We start from the raw sequence: 19,241 nt of genomic DNA on the forward strand, positions 1-19,241 counted from the left end.
ATTGTATAATCATTTATTTTGAAACTTTTTAAACTTATTAGAAGAAAAATCTACAATAGGTTGATTGAAAATCATATTTTTCCGAAAGAAATGACGAATTCATTGCCATTTCCAGCACATTGTTGGAAAATCGGGTTCTCGGTGCTTTCCAAACCCAACAAGAACTCAAAGAAACGCGAGGGGTGGAAGTGGGTGGTTGGACAATCAAAAAACGACTTAAACTTGTTGAACTTGACCTAAAAAGTTCAATTACTAGCCCCAAACTAACTGCAGCACATCTACTTGGAGGAGATTTTGAAACAGAAGATATTTCGTGAAACTACTCCATAGTTTCCCAATTTGCAGAAGCATTTTTTGTTTGGTACTATTTTTGAATGTATTTATACGTTTTTTCATACCTTTTCCTCGATTTTTCTGGCAAATAAACTGCGAATTCTTCTATGTACATTTGGTAAGTGTTGGACAAATCAATTTCTCCCAATTTTCGATAATCACTGGTTTCCAATCCCAACAAGAGCTGAGAGAAACGCGGGGATTGAATTTAGGTGGTTGGACAATCAAAAAACGACTTGAACTTGACCTAAAAAGTTCAATTACTAGCCCCAAACTAACTGCAGCACATCTACTTGGAGGAGATTTTGAAACAGAAGATATTTCGTGAAACTACTCCATAGTTTCCCAATTTGCAGAAGCATTTTTTGTTTGGTACTATTTTTTAATGTATTTATACGGTTTTTCATACCTTTTCCTCGATTTTTCTGGCAAATAAACTGCGAATTCTTCTATGTACATTTGGTAGGTGTTGGACAAATCAATTTCTCCCAATTTTCGATAATCACTGGTTTCCAATCCCAACAAGAGCTCAGAGAAACGCGGGGATTGAATTTAGGTGGTTGGACAATCAAAAAACGACTTGAACTTGAGCTAAAAAGTTCAATTACTAACCCCAAACTAACTGCAGCACATCTACTTGGAGGAGATTTTGAAACAGAAGATATTTCGTGAAACTACTCCATAGTTTCCCAATTTGCAGAAGCATTTTTTGTTTGGTACTATTTTTTAATGTATTTATACGGTTTTTCATACCTTTTCCTCGATTTTTCTGGCAAATAAACTGCGAATTCTTCTATGTACATTTGGTAGGTGTTGGACAAATCAATTTCTCCCAATTTTCGATAATCACTGGTTTCCAATCCCAACAAGAGCTCAGAGAAACGCGGGGATTGAATTTAGGTGGTTGGACAATCAAAAAACGACTTGAACTTGAGCTAAAAAGTTCAATTACTAACCCCAAACTAACTGCAGCACATCTACTTGGAGGAGATTTTGAAACAGAAGATATTTCGTGAAACTACTCCATAGTTTCCCAATTTGCAGAAGCATTTTTTGTTTGGTACTATTTTTGAATGTATTTATACGTTTTTTCATACCTTTTCCTCGATTTTTCTGGCAAATAAACTGCGAATTCTTCTATGTACATTTGGTAGGTGTTGGACAAATCAATTTCTCCCAATTTTTGATAATCACTGGTTTCCAATACCAACAAGAGCTGAGAGAAACGCGGGGATTGAATTTAGGTGGTTGGACAATCAAAAAACGACTTGAACTTGACCTAAAAAGTTCAATTTCTAGCCCCAAACTAACTGCAGCACATCTACTTGGAAGAGATTTTGAAACAGAAGATATTTCGTGAAACTACTCCATAGTTTCCCAATTTGCAGAAGCATTTTTTGTTTGGTACTATTTTTTAATGTATTTATACGGTTTTTCATACCTTTTCCTCGATTTTTCTGGCAAATAAACTGCGAATTCTTCTATGTACATTTGGTAGGTGTTGGACAAATCAATTTCTCCCAATTTTCGATAATCACTGGTTTCCAATCCCAACAAGAGCTCAGAGAAACGCGGGGATTGGATGTAGGTGGTTGGACAATCAAAAAACGACTTAAGCCAGTTAACCTTAACCTAAAAAATTCAATTATTGGGTCCAAATTACCTCCAACCCATCTGGAATTTACCAGAGGACACGTTAATTGGACTAAGGAACGTTTTTTCTCCGACAAAAGCAAAATCTGCCTGCTTGGTAGTGAAATAACCGGTTGGGTCTATAGAAGACATCCAGTGTTGTCTAAAAGGGAACTCGGCTTTTGGAGGAAGCTCAAATGGAAGCTTCGATGCTCCAAAAAGATGCTTTCGTAAGCAATTTTCCTTCTTGTCCATTCCTCGCCAATACGTAAGCCCCGTGGAAAGCTCTGAGGTTATGTCGAAGATAAAATGTTATTGCTGACTTTTCTGTGTTGTAGCTGCGGTTCAGATGACTTCCAGTCTTCTTATTTCGGCGTTTGGGTTCCGTCTTTAATAGCGTTGACAAAATTTCCGATCCCACGAAGCTCCGTACCCAATTTTCGTTCTTGGTTGTTAATTTTTCTTTTTCTTTCGCTAGATTCTAGTCGATTGACGTGGATGTGATTCAGAACGAGCTGCGTACGCACCCTGATTATGACTGAATGTTTAGATTTACTTAAGTGTGTCTTAAATGGGTTATTTTCATTTTTTTTTTTGTAATAAAAGTCGATTTGCGTTTGGATATATTTTCAAATTGCTTGTATTTACTTTAACGAACAGTTACATCATTAACACCTTACGCAAATGTGAAAAGTACCGGTATATGTTTATAAAAAAAATAACTTAACCTAATTATCATATAAATACGTCTTGAATCCACTGAATTACTTAAATTTATCGTTGCCATTAAGATTAATTTGTCTATGGTCAAATTATTTATTATTTTCCACGATTTCCCGTGGAAAATCAAGTTCGATTTTCTTGAAAATTTGTGTGAAGGTAGTATTTATAACCTACTTTGAGATCTACCCCGTGCTGATGCTTGTTTTTGCCCTGGGGGTGGAAGCCACCCCTTCTTAGAGAGGAATTTTTATTACTACACAAAGTTGGGAGTTATTAACGCTAATTTTTCATAGAAAAAACGCATATTTTTCCACGGTTTTTCGTGAATAACAAAAAATAAAGGGGTACGTGTTTTAAGGACCTTTGTAAATTCAAAAATAACTGAGTTATTACTCGTTGAAGGATGACTGTTTTTGAGGTAGCCCAAAATTGAAAACCTTTAAACTCAAATAACTCGAAATTGATGAAATTTTTTGAAAAAACTCAAAAGATCTTTTTCAATGCACATAAAAAAACCTTCAAAATAAGCCATGTCAAAAGTATTTCGCATGAAAATTGACTGATTTATAACGAAAATAAAATTTTTTCTTTTTTATTTTTCGAAAAAATTTAATAATTATACCCTCGCCAATACCACCCTAATTGAAATTAATGATAATCCGCTTGCAATTAACTTTATCAATGTATTATTAATACGATTTATATGATTTGACCGGTTTTTAATTTTTATTTTAGAAAAAATAATTGATTAAATTGAACACTGCATTTTCGTAATCTTGAAAAAAAAATAATTTTTTTTGAAATAAACCAAAAACTATTCATGTTATGAGAAAATGTTTCAAATATTATTTGTAGGGTTTTTCTTGCCAAAAATAGTGAACTTTTTCAAATCTCTGTATCATAAAAATTGTAGGAGATACATTAGTTCGAAGTTTGCATTCGCGTACCAAATATTGGTTTTGCAACCCCTTTGAGCTGCACCCTTTCCGAAACAGGGGCTTGAAATTGATAATTGATATGTCGTTGAAGTATTTGAAATGCTCTACGAAATGCTTTTTTAAAAACGTTTCTAGCTTAAAAATTGAGCGAGTTATTGTCGAAAAACCAATTGCGTTTTTTTCAAAATTTCAAAATTCTCGAATTTTGAAACATTGGAAAAGAAATGTGAAGGAAGATCTTAGTGATGATGAAATATAATTATTATTCGAAATTGTTTTGGAAAAAAAATAAAAATATTTAGTAAAAATTCATTCACTGGTACCTAAATCTGGATAATACGATGTATGATGACGAATTTAAAGTGAATTTTAGCTGAAATATGAAATTTTCTACATAAATTCAGTCGATTTTCGGAAAAAATGTAAATGATTAGTAAAAATTGAGTCAATAGGATCTAAATCTGGATTATACGATGTAGGGTACAGTTATTTTCGAGAAAAATTGGAAATAATTAGTAAAAATTCGATCCCTGGTACCTAAATCTGGATAATACGATGTATGATGACGAATTTAAAGTGAATTTTAGCTGAAATATGAAATTTTCTACATAAATTCAGTCGATTTTTGCAAAAAATGTAAATGATTAGTAAAAATTGAGTCAATAGGATCTAAATCTGGATTATACGATGTATGATACAGTTATTTTTGAGAAAAATTGGAAATAATTAGTAAAAATTCGATCCCTGGTACCTAAATCTGGATAATACGAAGTATGATGACGAATTTAAAGTTAATTTTAGCTGAAATATGAAAATTTCTGCATAAATTCAGTCGATTTTTGCAAAAAATGCAAATGATTAGTAAAAATTGAGTCAATAGGATCTAAATCTGGATTATACGATGTATGATACAGTTATTTTCGAGAAAAATTGGAAATAATTAGTAAAAATTCGATCCCTGGTACCTAAATCTGGATAATACGATGTATGATGACGAATTTAAAGTGAATTTTAGCTGAAATATGAAATTTTCTACATAAATTCAGTCGATTTTTGCAAAAAATGTAAATGATTAGTAAAAATTGAGTCAATAGGATCTAAATCTGGATTATACGATGTATGATACAGTTATTTTTGAGAAAAATTGGAAATAATTAGTAAAAATTCGATCCCTGGTACCTAAATCTGGATAATACGAAGTATGATGACGAATTTAAAGTTAATTTTAGCTGAAATATGAAAATTTCTGCATAAATTCAGTCGATTTTTGCAAAAAATGCAAATGATTAGTAAAAATTGAGTCAATAGGATCTAAATCTGGATTATACGATGTAGGGTACAGTTATTTTCGAGAAAAATTGGAAATAATTAGTAAAAATTCGATCCCTGGTATCTAAATCTGGATAATACGATGTATGATGACGAATTTAAAGTTAATTTTAGTTGACACCTTTGATTTGTCGAGCAGTGTAAATAATCGAAAATAAATTGATTCAGTAATCAGCCGCCTTTCAGAATTAACGTAATAACAATATTCAAGGTTATTATACAATGTTCTATTCTATTGATTGTTCATATTAACAACTAGGAAAAAAAATGATGATATAACAAACTAGTTAAATAATAATTTGTTGTCGATTATAATAAGGACCAAAATCGCGTATAGGTATGTTGTTATTACACGTAAATTATAGGTTATAATAATTATTATACCGAGCAGACCAAAGAAAAACGAACCGCGTATGATATTTGTTTGATATGGCTTCGTTCCCTTTAGGGAAAAACCTATATACCTGCTCTTTTGCTGCTTTTTTGTCTTTCTGATCGATAAGAATCGGATAAATCAAATTACTAGAATGGTTTGGTGAGTGGTTATACACACACACTTAACTATTCGCTAATACTTCTCATCTAATTTATTTAAACGCCTTCTATAAACATTTTTTAACTTTGTCCAGATGTTTTATCATCACTTTCTAGAATCTTCGTTTCCATTTTGACGTCAATAAAAAAAGTGGCCTTGTTAGAATGAAAACAAGTCACGGTTTTAGCCTCAGGTTTAGATCAGAACAGTGCCGATTTCACGGTTTATATGACAGAGATGAGACGAGCGCGCAGGCTAATTGAAAATCGTCGAAAAACTTTCCATCAACACTTTTCATTTCCTTTTAAACCGATTACAATTTTTTTAGGGATCCTATAAGGACCTTACCAAGTAAAACCGCAACCTGTAAAGGTCAGAATAACCTGACATCGGGTTCTAATCACGATTAGCTAATATCCTTATCAGGATTGCCTTAGAAGGTTCTGATAAGGATTACTCTACATAATCCTTATCAGGGTTGCCTTAGAAGGTTCTGATCAGGATTACTCTACATAATCCTTATTAAGGTTGCCTTAGAAGGTTCTGATCAGGATTACCCTACATAATCCTTATTAAGGTTGCCTTAGAAGGTTCTGATCAAGATTACTCTACATAATCCTTATCAGGATTGCCTTAGAAGGTTCTGATCAGGATTACTCTACATAATCCTTATCAGGATTGCCTTAGAAGGTTCTGATCAGGATTACTCTACATAATCCTTATTAAGGTTGCCTTAGAAGGTTCTGATCAGGATTACTCTACATAATCCTTATCAGGATTGCCTTAGAAGGTTCTGATCAGGATTTCTCTACATAATCCTTATCAGGATTGCCTTAGAAGGTTCTGATCAGGATTACTCTACATAATCCTTATCAGGATTGCCTTAGAAGGTTCTGATCAGGATTACTCTACATAATCCTTATCAGGATTGCCTTAGAAGGTTCTGATAAGGATTACTCTACATAATCCTTATCAGGATTGCCTTAGAAGGTTCTGATCAGGATTACTCTACATAATCCTTATTAAGGTTGCCTTAGAAGGTTCTGATCAGGATTACCCTACATAATCCTTATTAAGGTTGCTTAGAAGGTTCTGATCAAGATTACTCTACATAATCCTTATCAGGATTGCCTTAGAAGGTTCTGATCAGGATTACTCTACATAATCCTTATCAGGATTGCCTTAGAAGGTTCTGATCAGGATTACTCTACATAATCCTTATCAGGATTGCCTTAGAAGGTTCTGATCAGGATTACTCTACATAATCCTTATCAGGATTGCCTTAGAAGGTTCTGATCAGGATTACTCTACATAATCCTTATCAGGATTGCCTTAGAAGGTTCTGATCAGGATTACTCTACATAATCCTTATCAGGATTGCCTTAGAAGGTTCTGATCAAGATTACTCTACATAATCCTTATCAGGATTGCCTTAGAAGGTTCTGATCAGGATTACTCTACATAATCCTTATCAGGATTGCCTTAGAAGGTTTTTATCAAGATTACTCTACATAATCCTTATTAAGGTTGCCTTAGAAGGTTCTGATCAGGATTACTCTACATAATCCTTATCAGGATTGCCTTAGAAGGTTCTGATCAAGATTACTCTACATAATCCTTATCAGGATTGCCTTAGAAGGTTCTGATCAGGATTACTCTACATAATCCTTATCAGGATTGCCTTAGAAGGTTCTGATCAGGATTACTCTACATAATCCTTATCAGGATTGCCTTAGAAGGTTCTGATCAGGATTACTCTACATAATCCTTATCAGGATTGCCTTAGAAGGTTCTGATCAGGATTACTCTACATAATCCTTATCAGGATTGCTCTGGACTGTTTTTAACATATTTCTGATTAGTTTTTCCTTCTGGTTTGTATGGGAATAAGACCTCGTTCCTGCTCAGATATGGATAGTAGTAATTTCAAAAAAAAAAACCGTAAATTTCATTATAAAAAATCGAGAACTGTTGGTTAGTAATTTGTGTAATAATCAGTTTGATTATACTTACCGACAACGTTAAATTATATCGGAGTGTAAAATATATGAAGCGAATCGCTTTTTTATTAAGATGTCCGCGAGAAAAATTTCGGTTTGAAAAATTGCCACCCATAAATTTAACACCGTTGTGCATCGCTTCGGGCATTAATTATTATTTGTAATAAATTCTGATTCTCGAGTCCTTTTTTTTTAATAACCACAGAATTTATACAAGTTTCAGCTAAAAGCGAGACGTCTTTCATGTTTTTGAGCCACTCGGTCTTCTCTATTCCATTCCTCAATTCCAAATCCTGTTTTTTCATTACTTCCAACACGATTTCTAGGTATTGGAAGCTACCAACTTTTTCTCTAAATTCCTCTTCAATTTTTGATAGTTCTTCCTTCTCCAAGACATGATTTCGCTTGCAGATGGAACAATATTTGTCTTTTTTGGAGTTGGTTCTTCTTTTTTTTTTGATTCTTCTTCTGTATCGAGTGTAAAGTGATGTATCTACGTTGCATCCATGGTTATGACGCTGTTTTTGCTCCATTGCATGTTTTTGAATGTCTATTATGTCATACAATGGATTTTCTCCATTATTTATGGAATTTTCACCTCATTTGGTCGACCACTGAGTTGCTGGTCTTCCCAGATCGTTCAGTCTCGTCTAAACTTTGCTACTCGATAATTTATTGTTGATAACGAACTAGCAGCTTCACCCAGAGTAAAATTTAGTTCAGTTTCCATATTGGTTGAGCTAATGCCTTTCAAATACTGATGATTCAAATTCTTCAAACCAATATGAAGAATATTTTGTCTTTGAACTCACAACAGCCTCTTTCTGGTGTTGGTATAGTCTCCGATTTCACGTTTTTTGACTCTCGTTAATATTCTATTTGCATTTATGTCATTTTCTTTCGTGGGACTCGATCGAAAGCCTTTTCCATGTCCACGAATACAACCAAATTTTAAAAAAGCTTTGCGAAACTAAAAAATTCAAGTTATCGATTTGAAATCGCTCACTATGAAGTTTATTATACTGCTGATTACGAATTCGATGTTAAATTTCGAAAAATTCATATCCTTCACCCCCTTAGAACCACCCTTTTGTATTCCATTCTATATTTTATAAAGTTACGAAGTTACATATCAATTCCAAGGTTCTCGAGGTCGCTGGTTACGAATTTGCCATCAAATTTCTTTTATGTCTTCAGTTTTTCGAGTTGTTGGACCATTGCGAGCACATAAAACTCAAAAAAATAGTATATTCGTCGCGAAACAATGGTCGATAAATACTCGAAAAGAATTTCGAAAAAACTAAACTCGAAATGTATGTTTCGACAACCCAACGGTGTTCGAGATACAAAATTACTCGCGAAGGTATTTTTCAATGGGAAAATTGTTAACGAATCCGAGACGTATCACAAATTTTGGGATGCGCCAATTCGATAATTAACCAGGCCCGTCTCGAAATCAAACGGATTTTAATTATTTTCCAAAAAAATCGAAGAAATACCCAAAATTGTTGTCTCCAAGTCGTTAAAATATTTCCGCGTCTATTAGTGTCAAAATTGACGCAGATTAAGAAAAGTTTTCGAAAAAATTGTACGTTCTAGAAATTTATAAAGATGTGAAACAAAAAAAAATCGTTTTTGACATGTAACAATTCGCGAAGGATTCTACTTCATCGTGTCCAAATCGCAGTTTTGATGAACCGACTAAATAATAGTCGCGCGGCGATAAATCGGGTCCGCGAGGAGGCCGTTTCAGTATTTCGGAACCCGATTCGTTGTTTTTTAGGTCGTACTCCGAATCTGTCGGAATCTCGGTACCCATTTGGCCGAAACTTTGTACTAACCGAGCCGTTCGTCAATTATTCGCATTCGATCGACTTTAAACGTGTTAAAAAACGCGAGCGTCTGTTTTGAAAATAATTTATTCGAAAGTAATCGCTAGATATGGCTATTTAAGTCAATAACTTCTTAGCTATCGATGTTGTAGAGTGTTTGTAACCTCATATCGGATACACTGACGCGTTTTTTGCGCCAGCGACCTCACTCATTAATTTTATATCATAATTTAAACGGTAAAAGGTGTATCGTAATTGATAGCACGTTTAAAATTTAATATTATAATAAAAAAAACATTCTAACCTCAATTTTTATCATAAATATTTGATTCGAGATGTAGGATGATTCCAGAAGTGCCCGGTTTAACCTAGAGATGGCGTTAGTTGATGGAAATATCGAATTTTTGCGGTTTCTTCGTTGGACTAACTATTTTTACAAGCAACCGCCAGGACTGCAGACCAGTCTTGGGTTTACATAGGCAACCAAGCCTGAACCAGACCTAACCAAACAGTCTTGCACTTGGTTCAGGCTAGCAAACCAATCAACGGACATTTTTGTCAGCCCCGGTTTCCCCAACCTTGGTACAGACCTGCGAACTAGCCGTGTGTCTAGCTAAGCAACCGGACCTGGTCCAGGGTTGCAAACCAGTCTTGGATCTAGCTAAGCAACCAGACCTGGTCCAGGGTTGCAAACCAGTCTTGGATCTAGCTAAGCAACCGGACCTGGTCCAGGGTTGCAAACCAGTCTTGGATCTAGTTAAGCAACCAGACCTGGTCCAGGGTTGCAAACCAGTCTTGGATCTAGCTAAGCAACCGGACCTGGTCCAGGGTTGTAAATCAGTCTTGGATCTAGCTAAGCAACCAGACCTGGTCCAGGGTTGTAAACCAAGCGAGAGAAATTGTTATCATCCTATAGTCCCACCAAGTTTTGGCCGAATTCTGGATTTATACTGAATATTTGTTTGCACTCGGTTCAATCAACGGACATTTTTATCATCACCGAGTTTCCCCAAGCCTGGTACAGACCTACGAACTTTCCGTGGGTCTAGTTAAGCAACCAGACCTGGTCCAGGGTTGTAAACCAGTCTTGGATCTAGCTAAGCAACCAGACCTGGTCCAGGGTTGTAAACCAAGCGAGAGAAATTGTTATCATCCTATAGTCCCACCAAGTTTTGGCCGAATTCTGGATTTATACTGAATATTTGTTTGCACTCGGTTCAATCAACGGACATTTTTATCATCACCGAGTTTCCCCAAGCCTGGTACAGACCTACGAACTTTCCGTGGGTCTAGTTAAGCAACCAGACCTGGTCCAGGGTTGTAAACCAGTCTTGGATCTAGCTAAGCAACCAGACCTGGTCCAGGGTTGTAAACCAAGCGAGAGAAATTGTTATCATCCTATAGTCCCACCAAGTTTTGGCCGAATTCTGGATTTATACTGAATATTTGTTTGCACTCGGTTCAATCAACGGACATTTTTATCATCACCGAGTTTCCCCAAGCCTGGTACAGACCTACGAACTTTCCGTGGGTCTAGTTAAGCAACCAGACCTGGTCCAGGGTTGTAAACCAGTCTTGGATCTAGCTAAGCAACCAGACCTGGTCCAGGGTTGTAAACCAAGCGAGAGAAATTGTTATCATCCTATAGTCCCACCAAGTTTTGGCCGAATTCTGGATTTATACTGAATATTTGTTTGCACTCGGTTCAATCAACGGACATTTTTATCATCACCGAGTTTCCCCAAGCCTGGTACAGACCTACGAACTTTCCGTGGGTCTAGTTAAGCAACCAGACCTGGTCCAGGGTTGTAAACCAGTCTTGGATCTAGCTAAGCAACCGGACCTGGTCCAGGGTTGTAAACCAAGCGAGAAACATTGTAGCTATTAGAGTTACAGATATAATCGATTTCATGAATATTTTTCCCCATTTTTACGATAATTTCTCCATGAAACTATTCGGATTATCAACCATTTTGTTTATGATAGATTCAGATCGTCCTTTCGCGTGAACTAATTAGTTTTGCGATTGTATTTGATGCATAATTTTTTACGCACTTGTCTGTGACTAAAAAGTGACATCGTCGTAATATATCTCGTCCACATCCTGCAATACGAACTAGTCATTTTGTAATTAACAATAATTTGTTGTAGTTGCTATAGAGATAATTGAGAATAATAAACGCAGATCTATTAATACGCGATATAAATAGAAAACACTCGCTTCGAAATTTTCGATGTATAAAATTTGAAAAAGTCTACCGTATTCGACCAAGCGTTTCGTGGACTGTCCATATAATTTCGCTGTCGGTAGAAGTGTTTTTAAAACCTTCGGAAAACTGAAATTGGCAGTCGGCTGGTCCACCAGAAGACCGTCGACTCATCTAGGTCTAGATGCGTTGGAAACATCTTGGACCTTGCTCCGAGATGTTGTCTGTGTGCATACGCAACAAACTTTCCAGGATATCTGCGAGTACTAAGAAAGTTTTGCTTTGGAATGAGTGAAGAAAGAAGAAAATGATAGAAAAATACTGAACTAACTGCGTTTTACAAAAATAAAATTTATATACCTAAATAAAATTCTACAAAAATCTAGAAAAAAAAAAGAAATAATTGGTTACTATCCTAGAAATACTGTAAATAAACCGTCTGATATTAAAAAAATTGTTTACAAATAAACATCCGCTATTTATAAAAAGATTTGAAAGACGCCGAGCGAAAAGCGCCGCGCGAATTCGCCGAATTTTTAAAATTACATAGTAGCTGAAAAGGATCGCTTTAAGGAACCATTTTACGAACTTTTCCGTAACAATAAAATCGAAATAAGATGTTTTATATCGACATTCTCGTTATTTAGTAACCATACCTCGTATACTATATTTTTGAACGGTGTAAACAGTTTTTTATTCGATTAATTTTAAACTACGTTTCTAAAAACGTAATATTTCGAAAGTTTACAACAAAAAAGTGATAAATAAATACTTTCCTACAAATTATTTAGAAGAAATACTGTAAATAAATCGACTGCTATTAAAAAGCTGAACGGGACCGCTCTAAGGAACCATTTTACGAACTTTTTCGTAACAATAAAATCGAAATAAGATGTTTTATATCGACATTCTCGTTATTTAGTAACCATACCTCGTATACTATATTTTTGAACGGTGTAAATAGTTTTTTATTCGATTAATTTTAAACTACGTTTCTAAAAACGTAATATTTCGAAAGTTTACAACAAAAAAGTGATAAATAAATACTTTCCTACAAATTATTTAGAAGAAATACTGTAAATAAATCGACTGCTATTAAAAAGCTGAACGGGACCGCTCTAAGGAACCATTTTACGAACTTTTTCGTAACAATAAAATCGAAATAAGATGTTTTATATCGACATTCTCGTTATTTAGTAACCATACCTCGTATACTATATTTTTGAACGGTGTAAATAGTTTTTTATTCGATTAATTTTAAACTACGTTTCTAAAAACGTAATATTTCGAAAGTTTACAACAAAAAAGTGATAAATAAATACTTTCCTAGAAATTATTTAGCAGAAATACTGTAAATAAATCGACTGCTATTAAAAAGCTGAACGGGACCGCTCTAAGGAACCATTTTACGAACTTTTTCGTAACAATAAAATCGAAATAAGATGTTTTATATCGACATTCTCGTTATTTAGTAACCACACCTCGTATACTATATTTTTGAACGGTGTAAATAGTTTTTTATTCAATTAATTTTAAACTACTTTTCTAAAAACGTAATATTTCGAAAGTTTACAACAAAAAAGTGATAAATAAATACTTTCCTAGAAATTATTTAGCAGAAATACTGTAAATAAATCGACTGCTATTAAAAAGCTGAACGGGACCGCTCTAAGGAACCATTTTACGAACTTTTTCGTAACAATAAAATCGAAATAAGATGTTTTATATCGACATTCTCGTTATTTAGTAACCATACCTCGTATACTATATTTTTGAACGGTGTAAATAGTTTTTTATTCGATTAATTTTAAACTACGTTTCTAAAAACGTAATATTTCGAAAGTTTACAACAAAAAAGTGATAAATAAATACTTTCCTAGAAATTATTTAGTAGAAATACTGTAAATAAATCGACTGCTATTAAAAAGCTGAACGGGACCGCTCTAAGGAACCATTTTACGAACTTTTTCGTAACAATAAAATCGAAATAAGATGTTTTATATCGACATTCTCGTTATTTAGTAACCATACCTCGTATACTATATTTTTGAACGGTGTAAATAGTTTTTTATTCGATTAATTTTAAACTACGTTTCTAAAAACGTAATATTTCGAAAGTTTACAACAAAAAAGTGATAAATAAATACTTTCCTAGAAATTATTTAGCAGAAATACTGTAAATAAATCGACTGCTATTAAAAAGCTGAACGGGACCGCTCTAAGGAACCATTTTACGAACTTTTTCGTAACAATAAAATCGAAATAAGATGTTTTATATCGACATTCTCGTTATTTAGTAACCATACCTCGTATACTATATTTTTGAACGGTGTAAATAGTTTTTTATTCGATTAATTTTAAACTACGTTTCTAAAAACGTAATATTTCGAAAGTTTACAACAAAAAAGTGATAAATAAATACTTTCCTAGAAATTATTTAGCAGAAATACTGTAAATAAATCGACTGCTATTAAAAAGCTGAACGGGACCGCTCTAAGGAACCATTTTACGAACTTTTTCGTAACAATAAAATCGAAATAAGATGTTTTATATCGACATTCTCGTTATTTAGTAACCATACCTCGTATACTATATTTTTGAACGGTGTAAATAGTTTTTTATTCAATTAATTTTAAACTACGTTTCCAAAAACGTAATATTTCGAAAGTTTACAGCAAAAAAGTGATAAATAAATACTTTCCTACAAACTATTTAGAAGAAATACTGTAAATAAATCGACTGCTATTAAAAAGCTGAACGGGACCGCTCTAAGGAACCATTTTACGAATTTTTTCGTAACAATAAAATCGAAATAAGATGTTTTATATCGACTTTCTCGTTATTTAGTAACCATACCTCGTATACTATATTTTTGAACGGTGTAAATAGTTTTTTATTCGATTAATTTTAAACTACGTTTCTAAAAACGTAATATTTCGAAAGTTTACAACAAAAAAGTGATAAATAAATACTTTCCTAGAAATTATTTAGCAGAAATACTGTAAATAAATCGACTGCTATTAAAAAGCTGAACGGGACCGCTCTAAGGAACCATTTTACGAACTTTTTCGTAACAATAAAATCGAAATAAGATGTTTTATATCGACATTCTCGTTATTTAGTAACCATACCTCGTATACTATATTTTTGAACGGTGTAAATAGTTTTTTATTCGATTAATTTTAAACTACGTTTCTAAAAACGTAATATTTCGAAAGTTTACAACAAAAAAGTGATAAATAAATACTTTCCTAGAAATTATTTAGCAGAAATACTGTAAATAAATCGACTGCTATTAAAAAGCTGAACGGGACCGCTCTAAGGAACCATTTTACGAACTTTTTCGTAACAATAAAATCGAAATAAGATGTTTTATATCGACATTCTCGTTATTTAGTAACCATACCTCGTATACTATATTTTTGAACGGTGTAAATAGTTTTTTATTCGATTAATTTTAAACTACGTTTCTAAAAACGTAATATTTCGAAAGTTTACAACAAAAAAGTGATAAATAAATACTTTCCTAGAAATTATTTAGTAGAAATACTGTAAATAAATCGACTGCTATTAAAAAGCTGAACGGGACCGCTCTAAGGAACCATTTTACGAACTTTTTCGTAACAATAAAATCGAAATAAGATGTTTTATATCGACATTCTCGTTATTTAGTAACCATACCTCGTATACTATATTTTTGAACGGTGTAAATAGTTTTTTATTCGATTAATTTTAAACTACGTTTCTAAAAACGTAATATTTCGAAAGTTTACAACAAAAAAGTGATAAATAAATACTTTCCTAGAAATTATTTAGCAGAAATACTGTAAATAAATCGACTGCTATTAAAAAGCTGAACGGGACCGCTCTAAGGAACCATTTTACGAACTTTTTCGTAACAATAAAATCGAAATAAGATGTTTTATATCGACATTCTCGTTATTTAGTAACCATACCTCGTATACTATATTTTTGAACGGTGTAAATAGTTTTTTATTCGATTAATTTTAAACTACGTTTCTAAAAACGTAATATTTCGAAAGTTTACAACAAAAAAGTGATAAATAAATACTTTCCTAGAAATTATTTAGCAGAAATACTGTAAATAAATCGACTGCTATTAAAAAGCTGAACGGGACCGCTCTAAGGAACCATTTTACGAACTTTTTCGTAACAATAAAATCGAAATAAGATGTTTTATATCGACATTCTCGTTATTTAGTAACCACACCTCGTATACTATATTTTTGAACGGTGTAAATAGTTTTTTATTCAATTAATTTTAAACTACTTTTCTAAAAACGTAATATTTCGAAAGTTTACAACAAAAAAGTGATAAATAAATACTTTCCTAGAAATTATTTAGCAGAAATACTGTAAATAAATCGACTGCTATTAAAAAGCTGAACGGGACCGCTCTAAGGAACCATTTTACGAATTTTTTCGTAACAATAAAATCGAAATAAGATGTTTTATATCGACTTTCTCGTTATTTAGTAACCACACCTCGTATACTATATTTTTGAACGGTGTAAATAGTTTTTTATTCTATTAATTTTAAACTACGTTTCTAAAAACGTAATATTTCGAACGTTTACAACAAAAAAGTGATAAATAAATACTTTCCTAGAAATTATTTAGAAGAAATACTGTAAATTAACCGTCTGATACTAAAAAAATTGTTTACAAATAAACATTCGGTATTTATAAAAAGATGTGAAAGACGTCGCCCGAAAAGCGCCGCGCGAATTCGCCGAATTTTCAAAATTCCACAGTAGCTGAACAGGGCCGGTCTAAGGAACGAAAGGAATAGTTTTTCTTTCAATTATTTTTACAGATCGAGAACATTTATACAATATCAATTTCAAAAGATATATTTGGCAACACCGTTTCCTCATATATTTACGTTATCGTTAGAAATACTATAATAAAAAAATAAACGTCGCGATTATTTATAAAAAAAACGTCGACGCGCCTATACGAGGCTTAAAATCCACGCGAAAAAATCCCACGAATCCATAACTCACTTTAACGACCGCGTCTGTAGGTTTAACGTCAATTATCCGAGCCGATTACAAAAAGTGAACGAGGCTAATAATCATCATTGAATGGGCCGGGTTCGGTAGTCGGTCATCACCACGATAATAAATTTTCCGCAAACGGGCGGCAGGTGCAGCGAAATCTGATTGACGGTTACACTGACAAGAAAAAAAAAAACTTCTCGTTTCTATCGATATAAAGAAGGCTGGCGATAAATTAGCGTCGGAGGCAAGGTTGCCGATACTTGTCGACAAACGATTTATTCAGCATTGCAAATATTTCATTACTCGATCCCAAACCCAAAACACAAAGCTACGAAACAAACCATTTCTTTCCAGGATATTAAAATTTCGCGTCGGCGTTACCTCCAACCATGCGCGCGTCCTCTTAAAACCCATACCAAATGAGTTGCTACACTTTCCTCACGAAAATTCTGCACAGAAATAAAATCGGATCGGATAGCGAAATGCCTGCGCAGCACGGCGACCCGGAAGTCGTCGCATCTTTACGTCGACTACTGGACGAAAGAAACCGAGAACTAAAACTCAAAGAAGAAACCATTTGTCTGTTGGAGAAAGAATTGAACGCTAAAGATAAATTAATAAAGAATTTACAAAACGAAATCGATAAATTTAGACAGGTGGTGACGCCTTTGACGCACAAAATTATAACCAAACGACTCGGTTTCGAAAGGGACGCGGAAACTAACGTCCAAGAACACAGGACCAAAAGACAAGCCATCAGCGCCGAACCTTTGAGCAAAGAAGTTTGTTGGCAGATTAAAAAGGTTCCCAAAAGCCATCGGTAAGTTCACGCCACCATTTTTTTTTTATTTATTTATAAACACCTACACCTAACTCGAAGTCTGTGTCGTCCAGGATCTAAATTCCCTAAAGATCCCGATGGAATCGTCGAATAATTGCTTATATAGAAGCAGTTTGTTCTACGTGGATCCTCGGAGTCTTCAGGGATGTTCCTAGTGTACAAAAGATGGAGCACCGGGTCAAGTACGCTACCTTGCGGTATTCCTCTTTTGGACACACCCATCTGACAAGTAAGACTTCGGGATTTGGGAATATTGTCTTGGTAGCACCGTTTCCACATGTCTGGGCAACGTCCAAACCTACACCTAACTCGGAAGTCTGTGTCGTCCAGGATCTAAATTCCCTAAAGATCCCGATGGAATCGTCGAATAATTGCTTATATAGAAGCAGTTTGTTCTACGTGGATCCTCGGAGTCTTCAGGGATGTTCCTAGTGTACAAAAGATGGAGCACCGGGTCAAGTACGCTACCTTGCGGTACTCCTATTTTGGACACACCCATCTGACAAGTAAGACTTCGGGATTTGGGAATATTGTCTTGGTGGAACCGTTTCCACATGTCTGGGCAACGTCCTCTTCCAAACCTACACCTAACTCGGAAGTCTGTGTCGTCCAGGATCTAAATTCCCTAAAGATCCCGATGGAATCGTCGAATAATTGCTTATATAGAAGCAGTTTGTTCTACGTGGATCCTCGGAGTCTTCAGGGATGTTCCTAGTGTACAAAAGATGGAGCACCGGGTCAAGTACGCTACCTTGCGGTACTCCTCTTTTGGACACACCCATCCGACAAGTAAGACTTCGGGATTTGGGAATATTGTCTTGGTAGCACCGTTTCCACATGTCTGGGCAACGTCCTCTTCCAAACCTACACCTAACTCGAAGTCTGTGTCGTCCAGGATCTAAATTCCCTAAAGATCCCGATGGAATCGTCGAATAATTGCTTATATAGAAGCAGTTTGTTCTACGTGGATCCTCGGAGTCTTCAGGGATGTTCCTAGTGTACAAAAGATGGAGCACCGGGTCAAGTACGCTACCTTGCGGTATTCCTCTTTTGGACACACCCATCTGACAAGTAAGACTTCGGGATTTGGGAATATTGTCTTGGTAGCACCGTTTCCACATGTCTGGGCAACGTCCTCTTCCAAACCTACACCTAACTCGGAAGTCTGTGTCGTCCAGGATCTAAATTCCCTAAAGATCCCGATGGAATCGTCGAATAATTGCTTATATAGAAGCAGTTTGTTGTACGTGGATCCTCGGAGTCTTCAGGGATGTTCCTGGTGTACAAAAGATGGAGCACCGGGTCAAGTACGCTACCTTGCGGTACTCCTCTTTTGGACACACCCATCCGACAAGTAAGACTTCGGGATTTGGGAATATTGTCTTGGTGGAACCGTTTCCAAATGTCTGGGCCACGTCTTCTTCCAAAGATTTCTCAAAATGATGTGCGGGAATCGATCTGTATCTTGAGGAGTCTCGTGGAGCTTCCAGATGACAGGCAGCAAGCGAAAACTTCTTTTTTGGGAAGTAGGTTTGATTTGATGTGGTCTTCATCGGTTGTAGCCACGATATTTCAAATTTTTCTATTTCTTTGTCCATTTCCTGCTCGGTGCGTTCCAAAACAAGTCTCTCATCTTCAGAAATCTGTTTTTCTTCATTATTAACAGTCAATAGTTTATTAAAATAATCTGGTGATACCACTAAGTCCTTGGCAGGAGTTTCTGATTCCAAAATTTACGTAATTTCCTTGTTTTTTTGATTAGTTTCTTCATTTTTATTAACTGCTTTGATTTGTTGGTTTTTTTTTGTTTAGACCGACAGTTTTTGGACAATTTCTGATACGTCTTC

The 19,241-nt window shown here is 34.6% G+C and overlaps 1 protein-coding gene across 5 annotated transcripts in view; it reads left to right on the forward strand.

Annotated features, from left to right (window-relative positions):
* Positions 1-19,241, forward strand: part of LOC130899711 (cGMP-dependent protein kinase, isozyme 2 forms cD4/T1/T3A/T3B) — a 94,984-nt gene that overhangs the window by 31,237 nt on the left and 44,506 nt on the right. For 2 of the 5 annotated variants that reach the window (XM_057809859.1, XM_057809860.1), the window contains exon 2: positions 16,908-17,373. The exons of the other annotated variants lie outside the window; for them this stretch is intronic. In XM_057809859.1, coding sequence (XP_057665842.1) covers positions 16,973-17,373 — 401 coding nt within the window. In that variant the 5' untranslated portion in view covers positions 16,908-16,972. The remainder of the gene's footprint in view (positions 1-16,907; positions 17,374-19,241) is intronic. 5 annotated transcript variants of the gene reach the window in all.

The sequence above is a fragment of the Diorhabda carinulata genome, chromosome 11, assembly GCF_026250575.1.
Source record: "Diorhabda carinulata isolate Delta chromosome 11, icDioCari1.1, whole genome shotgun sequence".
Lineage (NCBI taxonomy): Eukaryota > Metazoa > Arthropoda > Insecta > Coleoptera > Chrysomelidae > Diorhabda > Diorhabda carinulata.